At 38.0% G+C, this 23795-nt stretch overlaps 3 protein-coding genes across 5 annotated transcripts in view; 1 reads left to right on the plus strand and 2 right to left on the minus strand.

Moving 5' to 3' along the window:
* Positions 1–23795, plus strand: part of LOC124291165 (toll-like receptor 4) — a 71850-nt gene that overhangs the window by 46004 nt on the left and 2051 nt on the right. Inside the window, exon 2 of one of the 3 annotated variants that reach the window (XM_046728099.1) lies at positions 17809–18039. The exons of the other annotated variants lie outside the window; for them this stretch is intronic. The gene's annotated coding sequence lies outside the window, so the exon portion shown is untranslated. The remainder of the gene's footprint in view (positions 1–17808; positions 18040–23795) is intronic. 3 annotated transcript variants of the gene reach the window in all.
* LOC124291175 (heparanase-like) overlaps positions 1–23795 on the minus strand; it is a 53067-nt gene that overhangs the window by 14722 nt on the left and 14550 nt on the right. The gene's annotated exons all lie outside the window — the stretch shown is intronic.
* Positions 11667–12871, minus strand: LOC124291168 (GTPase IMAP family member 9-like). The gene is made up of 2 exons (XM_046728104.1): positions 12714–12871; positions 11667–12512 (listed from the first exon to the last, which is right to left on the minus strand). The coding sequence occupies exons 1-2, from the start codon at positions 12805–12807 to the stop codon at positions 11881–11883; spliced, it is 726 nt and encodes a 241-aa protein (XP_046584060.1). The 5' UTR covers positions 12808–12871; the 3' UTR covers positions 11667–11880.

A 23795-nucleotide genomic window follows, 5' to 3' on the forward strand; every position in this document is an offset into this window, starting at 1 on the left:
ACTTAGAAGGTTTACAACACGGTTCAAGCACTTCGGGAGGCCGTGGTATTGCCTACCGGTTAAAGCGTTCGCTCGACACGCCGAAGGTCCTGGTTACATTCCCCGCATGGGTACAATGTGTGAAGCCCATTACTGGTGTCGCACACCGTGATATTGCTGAAACATTGCTAAAAGAGATGTAAAACTAAACTCACTCGCTCAAGACCATCGAAAACCATCTTGTCATTTGCAAATTCATTTTTACTTAGCACGTGCATTCCTTTGTAATATTCTTTAGCATGTTATAATTAAGTTTAACTACGCTTGCTTGCAAATTATCAAGGCTGTACCTACACCATTTTAAACAATTTTGAAACATCATTTGTAAAACAAGTTCTTTGCCATCCTTGTGGAATTTTCCGCAATACACACACACACACACACACACATATGTGTATATATATATATATATATATATATATATATATATATATACAGTACAACCAGAAATTACTGAGAATTTAAAGATTGTATTTTTTTTCACTCATTGCTCACGTATTAAATGTGAATATTACCAGAACATAACTCCAGATTCAAAGACAGGTGAACAGTTAGTGTTTTTGTCAAGTCACCATGGGCAGCAATGCAGGCTTCAATGCGGCGGGGCATACTACTCATCGAAGAAGTTAAAAAGTCGTGGTCCATGCTGTCCCAATATCGGACCACCTCTTCTTTCATTTCAGCAATATTTGTCAGCTTTTTCTTATTGACACTTTCCTTCATAAGTCCCCAAACATTTTCTATTGGGTTTAGGTCAGGGCGATAGGTTGGCCAATCTAATAATGTCATATTTTGGGTCCGAAACCAGGCCTGTGAATGCTTTGAAAGATGTTTTGGGTCGTTGTCCTGCTGGAAAATTCAACAATTTCTAATTGTCTCCTTACAGACAGCCACGGTTCCTCAATCAATCATATCCAGCCTTTAGTTTTCTAAACTCCTTCGTTTGTTTTTAAAAACTGCCTCCTGTAACCGACAGTCAATTTCTGGGCCTACCTGCGCCTCAATGCTCAATGCCATATCCATTTGCAATACTTTTCAAAACACGATAAACAGTGGACAAAGGAAAGCCTGTTCTACTTGAAATCAAGGTGATCTTTTGTCCTTGTTATAAAACTCTAAAATCAACTTCCTCTTCTCTAAATCATCCATACTGAGGATCACTGAAAATGTCGTCTGCTAGCAGGTAAACAAAGGGGGATAACTCTTCACAAACTAATAAAAAGGATTAACGGCGTTGTCTCTCTTGAATGAAACTAAGCACTTGATAGCTGGTCAAGGTTGTTTATACTACAAATCCAATTAAACATATTCCTAAAATTCTCAATAATTTCTGGTCATACTATATACATATGTATGTGTATATATATATATACATACACAAAATGTCCAAAGTAGTACAGGTGTTCAGTCATAAATATTGCATAGATAAATAAAAACAGAATGCCTCTTTCTCCAACATGTTTCGTTCTTTACTCTTCAGGGAGATTGTAGCGGTTACAGTATGACGTCATTACATATATATTGTGACGTCATGATAGGGACAACATTCTAGCGCGACAAGGTCACAACTTGCAATGGTTTAACATTGGTTTGTACTTGTCTATGAAGTAGTGTTCTTTTAAAATACGTTTTACTTTGTCCGAATTTTAAACTTGATAAAAAGGAAATATTGTAAATTTAATATAGTTGCCATTCGCACAGACATCTAGATGTTCACTCAGTGGGATACATCGGGTTTCAGGACACTTTATTTGTTGTTTGTGGACACGAACCCGGGCTCTAAAATTTTCTGATTAACCAATATACTGTTCATTACAGCCTGTGCATGTTATGACATATATTATGTTTTTGCAAGAGCAGTCAAAATTCTGTGTACATTATAGAATTCTCCGTGTCTCGTGAAAGTTACAGAGTGTCCTTCAACAATATGTCGACACGTTCCACAGTTACCTCTGTTGCATCTAGACACAGTAGGATTTGATAAATTCTGTTTCTTTAAAATAAATTTGGCTTTTGTTAGTATCTTTTTTAAGATTCTGATTTTGTCTTTTGCTATTTATTATTTTTCTAGATTTCAGCATTGATTTCAGTTTTTCATCTTGTTCTAAGATGCACATATTTGTTTTTATGTTCTGGAAAACATTTGGGTTCAACGGATTATAAGTAGATACAAAAGCAATTACTTTTTCCTCATTGGTTTGTTTCATCGTTCTTGTCAAAAGATCGTCTCAATTAAGCTGTAACTCTTTATATATTCCGCCTTCAACAAGAGATTTTGGATATTCCCGTAATAGTAAAACCGTCCTAAGTTCATTTAGTCTTTGATTGCGGGTGTCTTGGTTTGAAACTATTGTACATATTCTTCGTGCCAGGTTATATGGAAGACTTCTTTTGGTGTGGCTCGGATGACAAGATTTGAAGTTTAAATATTGTTTCGTATCTGTAGGTTTGTAGAAGATATCTGTGTCCAATTTCCGTCCCGATTTGATGACCATTGTATCTAAGAAAGCTGTTTTAGTTTCATCTGCCTCCATAGTGAAAACAAGATTTTCGTCCATGCTATTTAATAGTTCGTAAAATGTATTTAGTTTCTCCTCAGAATATGGCCAAATTACGAAGCAGTCGTCTAGAAATCTTTTCTAGTTTTCCATGAAATAATGGGCAACATCCTCTCCAAGAATTTGACTGATTTTATGCTTGAACCTTTCCTCCAGATGTCCTAAGACAAGCGTCGCATAAGTCGGCGCCATTTTGGTTCCCATGGCTGTTCCTTAAATCTGTTTATAGTACTTATCGTCGAAAAAGAAAATATTGTTTTTTAAGATGAATTCAACGCTTTCCAAAATGAATGACTTTGAAATTCGCTTAGGTATGTGTTCTTCACAACGGTTTAACCAATAATCCAACGCTTTAATTCCTAGGCTATGTGGGATATTTGAATACAATTTTTTTACATCAAAAGTTACAAGTTTGCTTGTTTCATTAACATTTTGTGGTAAAGAGGAAAGGAAATGCATGGTGTCACGAGTAAAACTTTTAACATTTGATGAGATTGGTTTCAATAAAATATCAATGAAATTACTTAGTCTATGTGTAGCACACGCTGGGCCTGCAATTATAGGTCGGAGTTTCAAATCTCCCTTGTCATCCGAGCCACACCAAAAGAAGTCTTCCATATAACCTGGCACGAAGAATATGTACAATAGTTTTAAACCAAGACACCCGCAATCAAAGACTAAATGAACTTAGGACGGTTTTACTATTACGGGAATATCCAAAATCTCTTGTTGAAGGCGGAATATATAGAGACGATCTTTTGACAGGAACGATGAAACAAACCAATGAGGAAAAAGTAATTGCTTTTGTATCTAATTATAATCCGTTGAACCCAAATGTTTTCCAGAACATAAAAACAAATATGTGCATCTTAGAACAAGTGAGTGAGTGAGTTATTATTTAACGTCACATCGGCAATATTTCAGCCATATCGTGACGAGAACATTTGACATTAAGAAATAGAATATATATATAGATACTATAAAAACCTGCCGACGAAGGACAGTAAAAATACTAGACAATCACAGATATGAATATACAACTAGCATACAAAGCTAAAATATTCCAATGAAAGAAGACAATACAATGTAAAAATGGGCTATAGATCGCCAACAACTGAAGGTAGATCACCATAATAGGAGCCATGGGGACTTATATTACTTTTGCTACCTGCATGGACCCTAGCTGGATTTACACCATCCGTTCAGCTGTTGGCGTTTATACCGAGAATTAGCCATACATTAAAATGACAAAAACACTACGATTAAAACACCTGGTATACTTAAATGCACTAGAAATGTTTTGGGACTTACGTACCCTCTCAGGAGGACAATAATTTTACGCTACTTCAACCCCCCTTTGAGGGTACAGCCACCAACAATCTAAGTTACTAATCAAATCTACCAATAATTAAAATACAGATATGTACACAGCATATTATTCAAAATTCATTCATTAAATCAATTTGTTTTAAATATCCAATAATTAAATGAGAATTAACAGTAGTAAAAAGATCCTTAACTGTTTTCACGTTGAAGTATTTATCCCTTATGATGGAGAATTCAACACAGTCAAGCAGGACATGCTTGACCGTGGTTTTCTCATCACAAGGGATACAAAACGGAGGATCCTCACTTTTCAATAGGTACGCATGCGTGTATCTAGTGTGGCCAATACGACATCGTCGCATGATGACCTCTTCAAATCTGGACTGACAACCCAAGTAGGTATAACCAATATAGGGTTTTATTTCATGTAATTTATTAATACCTACTTGGGGTGTCCCACTTCTTCTGCATCAGATCACGGATGTAAGTTCTAATGCAAGCTTTATAATCAGAATATGGAATAAGAAGTGGTGTCACAGATTTGTTGAGTGCCGCCTTGGCAACAAGATCAGCCATTGTGTTCCCAGAAATGCCAACGTGGCTGGGCAACCAACAGAAGACGATGTCGCATTGGCCAGTAGCAAGTTCATTATATAATTCGATTATTTCAATTAAAAAAGGACGTTTGCAAGATAGATTTTTAATAGCCTGAAGGCAAGAAAGAGAGTCAGAAAATATTATATATTGTTTATGTTTAGGATGTCTTTGAATATATTTCAGAGCTGTCAAGATGGCGTTTGCTTCTACGGTAAATATAGAGCTGTTATCCGGTATTCTAGAAGATATTGTTCGGGATCCAATGACAGTGGCACATGCCACTGCGCCACCATCCTTTGACCCATCCGTAAATAAGGATTTGTATGTATTATATTTATTTCGTAGTTGACTAAATTCTTGCTTATACTGTAAGTCATTTGTTTCTAATTTTTTAAATATAGTTAATGTTAGGTCAACGTGTGGCTTAACCAATTGCCAAGGAGGAGAAGAAAGAAGACGGGAAGGAGATATATTCTCCAACTCAATGCCGGCAGCAGAAATATATTGTTGGATTCGTATCCCAAGAGGTGGAACAAGGGCAGTTTTTTTATTGTACAAATCCTCATAAAGAGGGTGAAAAACGCAGTTGTGAGCAGGATTGGATTCATTAGAAGATAACTTTGTGACATATTGTAAAGACAATTTGATACGGCGAAGTGTTAAAGATGGCTCATCGGCCTCAACATATAGACTATCAATGGGAGAGGTTTTAAAGGATCCAAGACAAAGTCTTAGACCTTGGTAGTGGACAGAATCTAATAGATTTAAGTTACTTTTGCAGGTTCCACCATACACGATCGAACCATAATCAAGTTTGGAACGAATTAGTGCTGTGTACAAGTGAAGGAGGGTCGACTGATCACCTCCCCACTTAGCATTGGAGACGACTTTAATATATCTAATGCCTTCAGACATTTTGCCTTAAGATATTTAATATGAGGTAAAAACGTAAGATGATGGTCAAATATGATACCCACAAATTTAGCCTTCTTAACTACTTTAATGGGAGTACCCGATAGATGTAAATTCTTAGAACAAGATGATAAACTGAAATCAATGCTGAAATCTAGAAAAATAATAAATAGCAAAAGACAAAATCAGAATCTTAAAAAAGATACTAACAAAAGCCAAATTTATTGTAAAGAAACAGAATTTACCAAATCCTACTGTGTCTAGATGCAACAGAGGTAACTGTGGAACGTGTCGACATATTGTTGAAGGACACTCTGTAACTTTCACGAGACACGGAGAATTCTATGTAAAACAGAATTTTGACTGCTCTTGCAAAAACATAATATATGTCATAACATGCACAGGCTGTAATGAACAGTATATTGGTCAATCAGGAAATTTTAGAGCCCGGGTTCGTGTCCACAAACAACAAATAAAGTGTCCTGAAACCCGATGTGTCCCACTGAGTGAACATCTAGATGTCTGTGCGAAAGGAAACGATATTAAATTTACAATATTTCCTTTTTATCAAGTTTAAAATTCGGACAAAGTAAAACGAATTTTAAAAGAACACTACTTCATAGACAAGTACAAACCAATGTTAAACCATTGCAAGCTGTGACCTTGTCGCGCTAGAATGTTGTCCCTATTATGACGTAACAATATATATGTAATGACGTCATACTGTAACCGCTACAATCTCCCTGAAGAGTAAAGAACGAAACATGTTGGAGAAAGAGGCATTCTGTTTATATTTATCTATGCAATATATATACATATATATATACACACACACACACACACACACACACACACACACAGAGTGGTGTGCGTATACGTGCATGCACATTCATCCTGGTTTCATACAGAGACGTGAGTATACGTGCATGCACATTCATCCTGGTTTCATACAGGGGGGGGGGTGTGTATACGTGCATGCACGTTCATATTGGTTTCATACAGCGGTGTGCGTATACGTGCATGCACATATATTGGTTTCATACAGGAGTGTGTTTGTATGTGCATGTGCATTCATATTGGTTTCATACAGGAGTGTGTGTATACGTGCATGCACATTCATCCAGGTTTCATACAGTAGTGTGTGTATACGTGCATGCACATTCATAATGGTTTCATACAGCGGTGAACGTATACAGACATGCACATTCTTCCTGGTTTCATACAGCGGTGTGCAAATACGTGCATGCACATTCATATTGATTTCTTACAGCGGTGCACGTATACATGTATGCGCATTCTTCCTGGTTTCATACAGCGGTGTGCGTATACGTGCATGCACATTCATCGTGGTTTCATACAGGAGTGTGTCTATACGAGCATCTACATTCATATTGCTTTCATACATGAGCGTGTGCATACGTGCATGCACATTCATATTGGTTTCATGCAGCTGAGTGTGTATATGTGCATGCACATTCATCCTGGTTTCATAAACGATTTTGTGTATACGTGCATGCACATTCATATTGGTTTCATACAGCTGTGTGTGTATACCTGCATGCACATTCATATTTATGTCGTGCAGGGGTGTGTGTTTACGTGCATACACATTCATCCTGTTTTCATATAAGAATGTGTTTATACGTTCATGCACTTTTATCCTGGTTTCATACAGGAGTGTGTGTATATGTGCATGCACATTTATATTGGATTCATACAGGTATGTGTGTATGCGTGTAGCACATTCATATTGGTTTCATACAGGAGTATGAGTATACGTGCATGCACATTCATCCTGGTTTCGTACAGGAGTGTGTGTATGTGTGCATGCACATTCATAATGGTTTCATACAGTAGTGTGTGTATACGTGCATGCACATTCATATTGGTTTCATACAGTAGTGTGTGTATGCGTGCATGCACATTTATAATGGTTTCATACAGCTGTGTGTGTATACGTGCATGCACATTCATATTGATGTCATACAGCGGTGAACGTATACAGGCATGCACATTCTTCTTTGTTTCATACAGCAGTGTGCGTATTCGTGCATGCACATTCATAATGGTTCCATACAGTAGTGTGTGTATACGTGTATGCACGTGCATCCTGATTATATACAGCGGTGTGCGTATACGTGTATGCACATTCTTCCCGGTTTCGTTGTTTTGGTATTAGGTGCCATTCCTTAGTGTAAGAATTTTATCGTAATCAAAAACATCATACTAATTCTGTGCGAGCTTGTTTTCATCATAATGTCATAAATACAGGACATCAGACAGGGTATCAAATAATACCAACATTCTTTATATGATCAATTAACACTCATTTAAATACATATAGTAAACATATTTACAGAAATGTGTTTGATGGCCTGTTCTTGTTGATATTTCAGTATACCCTATACTTGGAAGTATCCGGTTGTTGAATTGGTTGTGTGACATGTTGAGGAGAAGAGATTCTAGATGGATTTATGTTTTCAAGAGAAGCTGCTTCCAGCCAGAGAACTGACATCCTTTAGAGGCTTTAAGAAACTGGAGCACTAACGAAGGACAACAATATATACGTCGTACATAGAGCGAGGGAGTCATGTTACAGTGGGAACTAGGGCTACAATAGCGTGGGGAAGCTAGTTAACTACGTTATGTTTAAGATCAGATTATAGTCCGTGAAGCCTGTAGTATAGACAATGGATTGAGACTGAATGTTGATGAGTTGATGCTTAACACTTGTACATATGCCTTTCCATCCTTATTCTGATCATCACTTGCTTGATAACGGCGTTACAACAGAAAAGTCGCTGTAATAAAGAAGTTGAACATCCATACATTGTTATCCTTCCTTAACCATACAACTGGTCACCATCGGCTCCAAAGAGAAACTGAATGTACAGTATGTTTATTTCATTGTACTACAGTAGGTGGTTGGCTTGAATGAAATGATTAATAATTAACGCTACGAACGCTTTGTAGATCGGAACCCAGAGCCCCATGCATTACAATATCTTAAGTGAACTGACAACGTAGTTCAAAGGTTTCCATTATTACAGTTATGATCAATGTGAGCACAAATCTAATATTTGTCACAGGAAAATAACCCTTTGTATATACCAGTGTACCGTTATATGTGTGCCAGTCTCTCCTACTCACCATATTTGGTCTGTTTTCAGTGATTAATAGCTGCCATAATAGCTACGAATAAAACTTAATCGCCGTTCCCCATGTTAATTTGTACGTCGCTGTATGCTGATTTTGAAATACAAACCTCATTTGAGGTCAGTGTTTGTATAAGTAATACAAATAATAATGACGTATGAGGACCGCCAAAACGACTGTTTATCAGAGTCATGTCTGCCTGTCTTTTATCTTTTAAAAACTTTAAAAATATTTTTCCAGTTGTATTACGCCGTGTCAGAATGACGTGGGAGGAGATAGCAGATAATGCAGGTCTTACAGTGAAACCCAGCGGTCAGGACAACAGGGACTCGAACCAAAGATAATAGTTTTCTCGCACGCCCGATCATAACACCCTTGAAAATCCGGGTTAGAATTGGTCTTTAGCCACTCATACATGTCATGAGATTGACTGGTCAGATTCGCTGTCTTTCTTGACACGTCATCGTTTCCAATTATTTTTAGATTGATTCTCATGATGTCGATCACTGGAGTGAGTGAGTGAGTTTAGTTTTACGCCGCACTCAGCACTATTCCAGTGATATGGGGGGTGGTCTGTAAATAATCGAGTCTGAACGAGACAATCCAGTGATCAACAATATGAGCACCGATCTGCGCAATTGGGAACCTATGACATGTGTTAACGATGTCAGCGAGTCTGACCACCCGATCCCGTTAGTCGCCTCTTACGACCAGCATGGGTTACTGAAGGTTCATTCTAACTCGGATCTTCACGGGTGTCGATCACTGGATCGTCTGTTTACAGACTAGAGACACATAGTTTGAATATCAAACATCAAACATACAAACCTAAGGGAAACAACTCTGTACAGGAACTTGTAGTTCCTGAGATGACTGGGTCACCTTTTACACGTCTTGAAACTAATCAGCATGGTTGCTGAAGATCAATTCTAACCCGGATCTTCACGGTAATTTGCTGATGAAACGATGGTGATCATTGTCTTCTTTGTACACGTACAACCGCTCACGAGATTTTCCATTACCTGGTGTCAGTTCAAGCAACTTTACTACATTAATGCTAGACAATACATGGCTGAATCCTTTTCTCTTGCTTGTTCTGTGGTCCAAGTATGACTGTAGTGACAATTTATTCCCAATCCAGAAACATCCCACTCTTTAAAGCATCACAGATATGGTATCAATGCATATTTCTGTATTTAAGTAGAATGAACTCTGGGGGTCAAACTCGACGTGTACATATATCAGCCTTCAGCCAAAACATTAGTTGTGCCCAACCGTGACCAACTCGTATTATTCCGACACAAGCCGAATATCGACGCGTGCCCCTCTGGAAGGACTTCAAACTGGCACATGAACATCAGAACTACGTTAAACAAGAGTGAGTGAATTAAGATTTAATGTCACATCGGCAGAGTTTCATCCATATCGTGAAGAAAACAATTTTGACGTTGATAAAGAATATGTGTATATGATAAAACATGTCGCCAAAGTACAATAAAACACCTAAACAACAAAACTAGCATGTTAAGTTAAAACAAATAGCATTTTTTGACAATACAGTATGAAAACACTGGCTATAGATCGCCAACAACTGAAAGTAGATCATCGTACTGGGGACCATGGACGTTAGAGCCCAATTATAAAGATTAAAGTTGATTTGTTATTAACAGATGTAATATTATTGCTTTGAAACTTGAAGTGAATTATAATTATTATTTTCTAAAAATGTTTGAAAAGCGCACGTAAAATCTCCAAAACATACCCGCAAGATCGTCAGAAATACACACAATTAGAAAGCCGTTATGTAAACAAACGCACGTGCGTATTTTTGTATACCTCACTGTCCATGGCATTATCCTTATAAATAAAAGTAACCACATGAGCCAAGAGAATTCTGTTAGGTATATCCTGTGTACTTTAAACATGGAGATACATAATTTTTGATAGTTTTTTTAAACATTCATACAATGCCAAAAACGATTTAAGTACTTGAGATTACTTATATCAAAGTACATGCAATCATTCCGCGCGTTCTGATTTGTTTGTCATATTTTCACACACAACACAGCATCGAGAGGGCACGAGTATTCCTGGAGTTTACGGAAAGGGGCGAATGGTGACGAATGGTTGTGCCCAAATATACCTCTTTCAAAATCAATTTTTCATGGAAGTTCATTCCAAGCGTGTTAATCTCATTAAACATAACAGAACCAAGGCTAATAAATAGTGAACTATTAATCGTTCGACATAAGTGACTTTATCGTTTCATTTATTCAGCCAGGCATGATTGTAAAAAACGAGTGAACTTCAATATTGATCGTATGAGTCAAAATCCAGATTATTGCATCGTCGAGGCACAATAATACTGATGTGACAAAGTGAACAAAATAGAAACATTTAACACTGGTCCTTGCAATCGTCACCACTCGCCCCTTTCCCAAACCTCAATAAGAGTGGGTAAAGATAGCTTTCATGGCTTTCTAGGCCATATACGCTTATGGTGCCAATATCTGATGCTCAGAGTAGCGTCCCTTCTGCGAAGTCAGGTGAACGAGCGGCTGACAACGACCTCGGTCCATAATAATGTACAACTTGACACAAAACATCAGCAACCGTGATGACATATCAGTTTTAGTTGCATTTCCTGTCCTACCTGGGATTTCTGTATATACAAGGGCAAAGATTACCGCGTGTTATCTCGCAAACAAAAACAAAAATGGCTATAAACTGCCCATATGTTTTCGTTCAGTCTACCGGTGAATTGGTAATACAAATACTAAATAATATAACACACGGAAAGCTGATGGGATGGTCGGAATAAAATATATAAGAAACAATTATTATATCAGAAATGAAAATGTTATTTTAGTTGGATTATTTACTGTATATATTTGAAATAAGAATGACCATAATGTAATTACGTTCACGTAACCATTTATGTAAACAATATTGAATATTTCAATTAAACTATTACAATATGTTAAGAACAAAAGTCGAGATATACGATGAACAGTTTTCATAAAAAAATTAAAAAATGTTGCTAGATGCAAAATTGCAAAACAAGCATATTCCACACTGTGTATTTGGCAACCTTGGCAATTACAATTCACTAAATTTTCTGATAAATGAAGCATTCTATGTAGTATGTATTCCACTTCAAGTAGAAATCGTCGGATAGGCGAGGTTTCCGGATATCCTTGGTCCGGAAAAGTGTGCGTCCTCTAAATGTGTGTAAAGTTCCATTTCCCGGAAGTTGGTGCCTAACGACTGTATATTCACGCCCACAACGCGATCAGAGGATTATTTGCATCTGTTGAATTTGCCGTGTCAAGTTGTCCCTGTAACGTTTCTCTAGTTCACGGATGGCTGCAGTCAGTTTGTGAGGTATTCTTCTCATCTGTTGCTCTTGCACATGCGTACTTTGTATCTTGGCTGTTGCCCTCAACAGGTCTTGTATTTGATCATTCGCCATCTGGCAGAACTGGAGAAATTCTTTCAGGAAACTGGGAATGTTCTTGAGATATCCCTTCAAAGTGATATCGTCATCTAGTGTTGTGAACACAACCACTATCTTGTGTGATATTGTCTTCCTAGCAATTGCGCTGGCATGTTTGAAGAGCAGGTCCTCTTCATATGTTATTGGCGATGCCTTTACAACAAGCAAGAAAGCATCAGTGGAGCTTGCCCTGCTCACCAACTCCTCAACAGTAGTCTGAATGTTCTGTCTGTTGTGCAAGGAAAAACCTGGTGTGTCCATTATCTGAAATGTCATGTTATCCACGCTTGCCCGTTTCTCTTGACATACTGTTGTAGGTTTGAGTAATCCAGCTTCGAACAGTTTCTCGCCTGCAATTGTATTGGCAAGGAGATTTTTCCCTGTCTTAGCGTAGCCCAGGAGCACAACACGCACGGTTTCTGTGGGAACTGAAACACAAATGCGAACATTTATTTCAGTGAGTAGTCATCAGCGAGCTGCATTTTGACTTTGAAGAAGGCAACATGCAAATGATAATATTTTAGCTATAAACTCACAACACTGAAATGAAAAAGGCATCAGCCAATAATTTAGAATACGCGTTATGATACAATTGTTTTCACAGGTATGACATAATCTGTGATACTAACCTTCATCGCGTTCGTAGATCCTCCATATCGGAGTAGGAATTGCCTTCAGCTTGTCCTCAATTGCCTCCAGTTTGTGAGCTGTGGCGGATACCATGATGTGCCTAAACTGTGTCAAGTCCTGACGAGACTGGCGGAAAGATTCTATAGTCTCGATTGTCACTTCATCGTGAGCATGGCTGAAAATAGGCATATTCACACTCCTTATCTCTGACCATCCCATCACACAGAGATTGCGTGTTAGAATGTTCGTTAGCTATAAGACCCAACACTAGGCTAAGCCACTAAACCTATTGAATATACAAAGTACCTAGCATGTATGATCGCTTAGCCCCAGTCAACCCATTCTTGAAGAACGAAGCTATATGTAAAACAACCAGCTCAATATGTCATGCCCATTACAATAATTCACTTTTTCTCTGATGGAGCAAATTACCTCTAGTATACAAACCTACTTTCTTTTAGTGTTTTCCTCCATGCTGTCACAGATAAGTAGTGTTTTTCCGCTGCGTTCCAGTCGGTGGGCAGCTTCGAACATGAACACAGTTTTCCCAGGTTGTGATTCAGACACGTCTGATGGTTGGTGCAGATCAATATTGTCAAGTAACATTGACAACTGTTCTTTCTCCAAAACCCAGAACGCTCCTACTTCACTTTCTTTAGATGACATTGGGATCCTTGTTCTTGCAACTGCGGCTGTTAAAGCAGTCTTCAGTCTTTCAAATTTCGAATCGTTCATGTACTTTTGATTAGGAAAGCACGATTCAATTACCATAGACTTTCTCTTATGAACGGTATTGTGAAAGTTTTTCTTTTTGAGATATAGTTTTTCCTCGGTGGCCAAAAAGATAAGATTGAACTTTTCTGCTGTGTATTTTCCAAGAATTACCCTCATGCGGCGAGCCAATTCAGCATTATACTGATCAATGCTATACTGTTTTGACAGTTTCCATACAGAGTCTTTAAATTTGTCGATATGGATTAGACTATCAACACTCCATCATCTATAACTCCAGCACGATCATTCTATAAACTACCCTAGTGTAGGTATTCCAACACGTTTGTCCTGGGGTTATAGAGCATGACAACAATTATAACGCGAACTAAAGGTGGCATTAGGGGTTGTTCATAATTTATGGCCTGGGTGTGGAGTGTGGGAGAGGATGATGATGATGATGATTATGGTGAGGCATGTACAATGTGAGTGACCCCACCACCCCCACCACCCTAAATTTTATGAACAAAAAAGTCTCCCTGCATGTCATGTACAAAAATGATGACACCCCACCACACACCCCTCCCTAGAACAATACCCGTGACGGTTCGGGTTAAAATTAACCTTCAGTAACCCATGCTTGTCGTAAAAAGGCGACTAACAGGATCGGGTGGTCAGGCTCCTTGACACATGTAATCGGTCCCATTTGCGCAGTGCGATGCTCATGCTGTTGATCACTGGATTGTCTGGTCCAGACTCGATTATATATAGACCGCCTCTCCTTACAATCATCATGAACAAGGATGTGGCTGTGCACGGCGCGATAAAGAACTTTTAGACTGTTGAATTCTTAGACTTCTGGACTGTGACGATTTCGGTACATTATGTAGACATGTACAACATTACGTCATCCAAAGCGATAGCCTTTGTCATCAGGGGTCCCTTGTTAGCCTGAATTGTCATGTGTCAGTTTCTCTGCGACTTTTAACTGGTTAAACCTAAACTATCCCTTCTAAATCTTGGAATTACTGATTATGCATGCATGAATCATTGAAGTGTATTATTTTTTTATTAGAGATAGAGCATCGGTGAATATGCGTAAGGAGTCGGTTATTCTATACCTTGTGGAAAATATGCATGAGCAGCATCGAAACTGTCACCATAGTAGTAAGTAGTTGGCGGAAATGGATCACTGCATGGTAATGTCAGCTGGTGTATGTCTCTGTCTGTATCTGACCCTGAAATTGACATGAACATGCTTACAAAACGAAGTTGCGAGGCTTGAGGTAAACGTGTTATACAAAAATTTGTCTTCTTTCTGATGGGGAGTTTTGGGTCCAGGGAAACGGAGGAACCAAATATCCTATGTTTGACTCAATTGAAGAGTAGCAGTTCTTTAGGGTTTTGACAAACTGACAAACCGATAAAGCAAGATACGTACAACTCTCCGAAAGCACTCGGTATCATCGTAATTTCTGCAATGATTCATAAACACATGCTCATGATGCGCGTGGGTATTTGACGTTGATTTTATGAACGATAATTTGTGACCTTGGAAGTGTTTTCAGTAACCTTTTTCATGTGCATAAAGAAACAGTTTTGCAAGAACTGGAGTTCAACTGGTGCCAAATGGGGTGGCTTCTTGTCTAAATGGCTTACCCCATAATGTAACCTAGACGTCATAAATGAAGAATAACATGTAACAACTTTACTCTAACTCTTCACTTTATTTAATGTAGCCGGAAAGAAGAAATATTCACGCTCTCGACGTGTGTTTTATTCAATCTATTAACTTTACTTCGTAATTCTGGCCACATGACCCATGGTACAGTTGTAAGATATAACATATGGGTCACGTGTCAGAGTGTTACATATTTGTCAATCTCATTCTAAATAATGTACATAGATATAAAGCTATCAGCGCAGTACATTAACATCACAGGAGATAAATACATTTGCTAACTCTACCAATAATGTTTCTATAATAAGGCAAGAAAACTATTTTGAATATATTTCTTATATACAAAAAAGATCTGGTATTCCATATGGTATTCCATTCTGAATTCATAAGTTGCTCTAACTAACCGTTTGTCCATGAGTACATAATTCGGGCTGCAGACGACATGTTATGTCAAAATAATGCACTAAAATGCAGACAACTCCAAACAGTGGCAACACTTTGGGAAATATACTGAACCACAAAAGAAATGTCGCACCGATGGCGGTTCCTTAAAACACACACTTTCATTCAGTCTAATTAACAATCAAAACGGAGGATTGAGTTCAAACGTGACAAATTACGGGTTAACACACTTTCGGGAATGACATTTAGAGTTCACAAAAACAAAATCACCAAAAATGGTACCATTAAGATACCCCAAAGTCAGTATTATGTGTGGCCGGTATGGGCAACGATGAAAGGGTAGTGAATTAGCTGATTGATGAAAGCAATAGGCATTTGGGTCCATACTCTGGGAAATGCCTGCTCGAATCCAGCAGCAGTTGTCGGCCTTGGGTGGAGGTCATTCAGTCTTCTTTGAATCTCGTCCCAATGGAGTTCTAATGGGCTCAAATCCGGAGTGAGTGCAGGCTATTGTAGGGTTTGGATGCCATGTTGTCTTGGCAAGTCCAATGTTACTCTGGCAGTGTGGGCACGAGCGTTGTCTTGCTGGAACGTCCAAAATGTGGTACAAAGTGGGGTCTTATAGCGAGCAGCTGTCACGTCACTTCATCATCCTGGACCGAGATTCTGGAACAACTCGGTGCCAGTTATCGGGTTCAGACCGACTGCACCCCACACTATGATGCTTGGTCTACACCAAGAGTCTCTTTCAACAATACACTCATTGGAAAACGGTTTCCCACGCCGTCATCATACTCTCACTCTGTCATCGACAGTCGAAACACAATACCGGCTTTCATGAGAGAAAAGCAAAGTTCTCCATTGTCGATAACGCCAATTTCGATGTTGAGTTGCCCATTGAAGTCGGTTTTGACGGTGTGAGTGATGAGGACACGACAACGATATGATATGTGATAAACGTCTACGCACTGTATCGGCACTGATGGGTCTGTTGTGAGCCCCGTCCCAAGACTTGGTTCCTCTGGCTCAAGATGTGTGTACCTACAGTTGGCTCAAGAACTGTGAACAGTTGACGTATGATCTGTGCATGAAGTCTGCCTAAAGATCCATGTACGTCCAGTTTCGCTCGAGATCTAGGTCGTAGTATATCATATTCAATAAGACCAGACTATATACATGTATATGAGGTGGAGTCTCTACATACTCTCGTCTTATTGAATTTACTACGTCCCGGACAAGACCCGATTCTCGCGGAAGCAGCGGTGGCTGCGTTGGACGACAGACTTTGTATGCTGGCGATTAGGTGCCTGGCACTGAGGGTGTGGGTTCGAATCCCGCATGGGATTCAACCCAACAAAAGTACTACAATGTGTACTTTACTGCGAAAGTGCAATCCCAAATATAACATATGTTATGAGACCCGATTCGTTCGTATTTCGTTTTACATTTCTGACATAAGTTATACCGAGGAATCACTTACAGAAAATCAACACTTTCATGTGATGTAGAATAAGATAAATATAAGGATACTGTAATGCGTCTAATAAATCTAAATTCATAAGATTTCTTATTTATTCATCATGGTGGTGGTGGTTATATCAGATAACATTATGTCGTATAATATCTACGCATACAGCGGTTACCAAATGATACACCCCAGGACACATCTGCCAAGTATCCAACCTCAACAGCCTCTAGGACTTTATAGATTTAATTAAATTAACGAGTGTATATATTTGATATCAGAATACACGTGAGTGAAATTCTGTTAATCATCCCAAATCTTTTTCATCAGTTATCAGTAAAAGAATGAATTTATCTGAACACAAAACTGCCATTCGGCTTTTTGAGCAGTGATCTCAGTGAGGTCATATTATTGTGACGTCATCAGCTTTATTACATCACAGCATTGATCTCACACAAGCGATATCTAAGTACTGTGGGAGCCAGTTTTGGATGATAAATACTATTCTGTGTTCAAACTGATTGCTGCGGATTGATGATATTTCGGATTGTGGTAGTGTAACCCGATGATGTTGATCATAGCATCTACCGTTGGATTCTCTGTGTTGACTCAAGTCTGATAGATGATTAGATAAAGCACCGAGGATAGATTACAATGAAACAGCTGATGATGCATGTGTTAACAGTATCATATACCTGAACACATTCGTGGCAATCAAGTGATGTGCACAGATAATATATACCAAACTAGACGCCAAAACCTGAATATAATAGAGGTGATTTCTGTCTGTTCCTACTCATCATTAATCTTCACTCCGCTTAGCAAATTTACACAGGAGAAAAGCTCAGACGAGATGACTGGGAAAACCCAGTTCTCAGTTTCAACTACAATGCTTCAAATGTGAATGACCCTTAAGACCTGTGTTCTGTGAACGGATGTGGGATGTCATCTGATGTATCCTCTAATAGGAGTCACATTACGATAAGTCTCCAGCAGATGCAGTGCTCTCGCTATCCTAACGACACATGAGTATGCCCGCTGTTGACTAGGTGTAAAAACGCTGCAGGTGAGAATGTATTTTGAATTCCTCAATTTGAATTGTTTATTCTACATGACAAACTCAAACGAGCCATTGGCGCAGTTGTATTGATGAATCCATATATTTCTATTAAGAAATCATTTATTTTGTGTGAATATGAGTGTTAATATACTACCCATCAAAAGTTTAGACTCACTAGTGTAAATGTAGCCACTTATTTAAGTCAACTCTTCTAAAATAGATTTTGCAAAAAATTCCATACCGTTTAAAGGTACTGTTTACACGTGAACTGATGTATTGTAAAACAGATTCGTAACGTTGAACATAGATTATTGTCATGGGTTAAAAAAATGATGAAACTGAGTGAAAATTGGCGATTTAAAAAACAAAAATTATACCACAACACAGCTGTTCACATGCACGATAATTGCACATGCTTTTTAGCAATTTGATGCATGATCCTCGTGCAATTCATCTGCATAAAGTTTGCAGTTGGTTCCACAAAGTTAGTGGAGAAATTCATCTTCGATGTAACCACACATATATGCATAGCATATAGTGAGTGCTTTAAGTGAGTCTTAACTTTTGATGGGTAGTATATTTATGAGTGGGTGAGTGAGTATGGTTTTACGCCGCTTTTAGCAATATTCCAGCAATATCACGGCGGGGGACACCACAAATGAGCTTCACTTGTGGGGAATCGAACCCGGGTATTAGGCGTGACGAGGGAACGCTTTAACCACTAGCCCGCCCCAATATGTTTATGATGAACTGACAAAAATATTAACAAATTCACCACCTACAACAAAGTTGATCATTGAACAAAATGGTAACTTCATGCAGATGACATTTTCATCTATTTTGACAAAACTCTAAGGGCTGTTTGAAGACGACATGTCAGTTACAGGTGTTCCGCTTTAGACTTCGTTCCCATCAGCCTGTGCTTGTCACACGAATCGACTGATTTGATTGCATGTATTGCTTGATGACTTAGTTGAAACGGTCATGGAACGGCAGTGTCGGTTCTGGACTATTTGTCTATTTGGTCGATGTTGGTTGGTTGTTGTGTTTTCTTAACCCCCTGGCTGCCGAGTTTTTTTTCAGGCGCACATTTTCATACGCTTTGAAAAGTGAACGTTGTGCGAGAATTGCTCTCGCGTGGTCCTGGATCTACGTAAGGCTATAAAATTACACAGAAATGTAGAATATTAAATTTCCTATCCGTTGGTATAAATATAAGTGCAGCTACCTTGGCGGTTTGAGAAATAGACCTGCTAAATGTTGTCCAAATTTTTGTTATGCGTTAAAAAACAGTAAATTTCTCCGCTTTTTATCGCGCACCGATAAAAGCACTGTGCTACGAATTTTTTAATGGGGCATGTTTACGGAAAGTGTGAGCGAAGAAAATACAGCCTGATATCTGAACGACATAAGTGTATATGAATTGGGTTTATCTGCTTGTGCATAACGTTATACGCTCAACACTAAAAATGACCCGCAGTAAATGTCAAAAATGTATTTTCTTCTATGACGTCAAACGGCGACAGAGAGGTCATACACGTATAATTATAAGGGGGCATAACTCCGTTATGCGTAACACTAGGTCAATGTAACTCAGATCACTTGGCGAAAATGTGGTGCTGATACGGACGCTATATTTTCGTTATTTTATATTCATGGTGAACCTCACTATTCCAATTCAAAGTTCCCCAATGTGAACGGATGCGCTTTGGTAGTTTCACAATTTATAAGAAAAGATGACAACGTATTACATGTGAAAGCACGTAATAGCGATTTGAATGGCCCTATCCGATATATAAGTTAGTTCTTAGATTCAAATATTCTCCTGTTTGTGTAGATGTAATTTGACTAATTTTGCATCGTTATTACCAGAATACTAGCCATATCTTCAAATGTAACGAAATTGTTGAAAATAATACAACATTTTAGTTGACGTCATCGCTTGTTTTGTGCATTTTGCGACGTTGGAAAACGACGACATTGGTATTCAGATTAGTATATATCTCACTTAATTTCCATTAATTGTATAAAAGGTCTAGACTTCTATGTCAGAATTTAACACCCTTTAGACAAAACATAAAATGAATGATTTTCTTTTAAATAGAGTCCTGAATATATCAACAATTAGACAGTTTGACAGCGTATCTTATTGTGACCAACACGCGCACCTGTTTGGCATCAATTTAACGTAAATAAAAATAATATTTCACAACACCCGAAAATTTTGTTTGGGATAAGATTTTTGTTTGTTTATGATTATGAAGCTATTTCTCTTCATACGTATGCAATGACAGATGCATAAAGATAGCTTTTTATATATGGAACTATATATTAGAATATGGATATAAGATTTGTGCGAATTAACACATGAGATGGTATATATATTTTTCAACAATTTTCCTATAAGTAGTTAGAGTTTGATATCCTGTCATCACAATATTATTTAATCGAATATGAATTGAATATATTATCGAAAACAATGATAGAGAATCATAAAACGTTGCCAAGAAACGCGCACCTTGCCGATCTATATGCATCATTCTTTTGTCTATAAAACGACACACAATTATGTAATGAACAAGACAATTCCTTTAAATATGTGTGCATGTACATTTCATACCATATATAAATCATTGTCATTAATATTATCAGTTTTGCATATAAGGTTGAATTATATCACCGTTCATTAACCTGTTCATATGAAATTGCAATATTAGTCCAAATAAATTGAATATTGTACATCATAAGAACTAAAGTAATTGCAGTTATGGCTACGTTTGATCTTCTAACACTTGTGTAAAGGTTTATAAATATGTCAATTTCTTATGTAAATATGATTCAAACAATCAAAAACTTTCAAAGAATAAAACACCGTAAGCCCTATATGCCTGTATGATATGATATTGAACAAGGCTAAATGTAGATACTGAAGTCAGTTTCATGAAAAAGTATCCGAAATATCCGCAAAATATACATCATAATAATGACAGTGTAATCGGAAGGATATGGCGATTGTGTTCACTCTTGTTCAACCGACCTTCACCTCAAAGAAATTGCCTAATATGTACAACAATGTTGACGTATGACATCACTACCGCTGACCGATTTCTTACAAAATGGCGGCTTTGCTTACAAGGGTACACAGGATTTTGTGAGGACCCTTCCACTGATTTAGGGATCGTTTGTACATAAATATGAGATGTAAGTAATCAGAATGATTCTGACTATCTGTGTATTGTTATATGTTTTTATCGTTTTCACTATAAGTAAGAGAAAAGGACAGAAATGCAGATAATTACCGTTGTCGTTCGGCGTGATTTGGCGTCAGTCATGGCGTCACGCTGCACGGAAACTTTGACAATTTTTTATGAATTATCAAATCATTGCATTGTATCTATTTATAATTTCCTATTTCTTGCTACGATACTCTTTCCATGTATATTCTAAAGGTATTGAGCCATTGCAAGTAATGAATAGACGGATGAATGTTGAAAAATTTCAGAAAATGCTACGCAGTGTAAAATAGGAATTTGTCTTTGTCTACATTTCAGACTAACGCAGTCTTTCAAGCACAGCGTTCGTTTTCACACCCAATATGTTTCGTCTCATTTTATCTAGACAGTTATTATTGGTGAAACAGACCATTTGCAATTTGATTCTAAAATGTATGGGGAATTCAGTGATGCATTTTTCGAAGCTGATTATGAAATATACGTGATGTAATAGGCGTCTCAATACCGGCCTTCGCGAAACGTGATTGCGGAAAGCGCTCTACGGGGTTCGTGTAAGTGCATTTTCGAAAACATCCCAACCGATTCTAGATTCATCGGCAACGTTTCAGAATTATAATTAGCGAAATCATGTAAAACTGATATCAGTGATCATAAATATGTTATTTTTGAAATTCAATACTAACAGTAATTATCCGATTTTCACATTTCAAAACATACAGCAAATAACGCTGTGAATCGCGATTTCATACTGTGTCAAAAATGTCGCCATTTTCGATGAAGCCTATTTTGTAAGGTCATTTTCAGCACTTGAGCTTTGTCTAAAATAATAGTGGATGGTATCAAGAAACAGGAAATTTCCCGCAGAATTCGAAACTGTGAAGTGTATTTGTGTGCGTGGGATATTTTGATTTTTATTGGACTTCAAATTGAGGGTTGAAGGGAAAGGACATATATGTCCCTGTGGCATCCAGGGGGTTAACCCCTTAACGCCGCAATAACAGCAATAATCCAGCTTCATTGCAGATGTTTGTAAATAATCGTGCCTGGACCAGACAGTCCAGTGATCAACAGCATGAGCACTGATCTACGCATTTGGGATACCATGACATGTGTCAACTAAGTCAGTGAGCCTGACCACCCGATCCCGTTAATCGCCTCTTACGAAAAGCATCAATTCTAGCCCGAATCTTCACGGATCTATTTGGTAGAGGTTCATTGAGGCATTCAGTAAAGGGCTTTCATGAGTGGGAACAGTTTAGTTTATAAATGAATTACTTCAACAGCGTACAATTAGTTGCATGTATCTTTCTCGGAAAAGCTTTCAAAAAGTTGTATGTGCATATGTAGGGAACGTTTCCACGTTCGACGCAAGAGCGTCATGTAAGATATCCGATGGAAACGATTATTTTGACATGCACCATATGTTAATTTCAATGATAATATTCTTCAGATATGTATTCCATGTTTCTGGTAGGAGTCAACTGTGCAACAGGAAATGCCGGATGTCATTACTTGATAATTCACAAACACATACTCAACATGTAGTGGGAATCGACTCCACTCTTGTTTTACGATAACAGAACGAATTGTGTCGCTGTAACGTGACAAGAGCAACGCTTCAGACACTACAACACTTCATGCGACACTTGAAGTTGTTCGAGAGATAATTCCCGGTTTATCTATATTTAGGGCTAACCGGACAAGCAAAGCTGGCTTGAGGAGGAAGGTCAACTGTTAAATGTCACGAGTCAGTCAGCGTTGGAAGTCTTCCTTGTGTACTTATGAAACATACTGCTAACAGCGGCGTAAGACTAAACTCACTCACTCCTTCTGCTTGTAAATCAATGCATTAAGGGGCAATCAGTGCTTCTCAAACACATGTATTCTTGTATATCTTTACAAAGAAGATTCTACTATTTATCTGGTTTCTAAGACAGTAAGTATAGGTCACAGTCCGTTCTCAAAGGAGTATCTAGTATACTAGATGATATCCTAGTTTCACAAAACGTGAAGTGGTGGATTTAACGTTCACTCATTTAGAAGACCTCAAAGACCCATGAAGATATATTGGGTGAAGCCAGTTTTCTGTTACCTCACCGAACAGGCGTGACAGTATTTCAAAACGCAGCATAATCTTGCAATGAATCAATGTTTACAAAGTATGTAACATGTGGAATAGTAAGATAATGATACATTTCGATATTTCTCTTTTTCTGTTCAATCAAATAAGTTTACAAGTATATTAAATAGTTTTAAACAGTGGGAATGCTTTAATTTCGTGAAATTGAAAGTTCACGCGCAAACCTTGACTTTGTCGTCTATGAAGATGAAAAACACGGACTGCACATGTGAAAAAGCAAATTCTTGAGGTCACCTGGTGCATATTTGCTTCAGCTGAACAGGCACATTGAATGTCAGCTGGAAAACAAATTAAACGTTTTATTTTAATCTTTCTTCGGAAATTGCACGCCTTTCAAATCAAGAAAGTCAACATGTTATGGGGAGGCTTGACACTGGCCAGTCTGTGGT

This window comes from Haliotis rubra, unplaced genomic scaffold (assembly GCF_003918875.1).
Source record: "Haliotis rubra isolate DU_JTF1 unplaced genomic scaffold, ASM391887v1 Scf484, whole genome shotgun sequence".
Classification (NCBI taxonomy): domain Eukaryota; kingdom Metazoa; phylum Mollusca; class Gastropoda; order Lepetellida; family Haliotidae; genus Haliotis; species Haliotis rubra.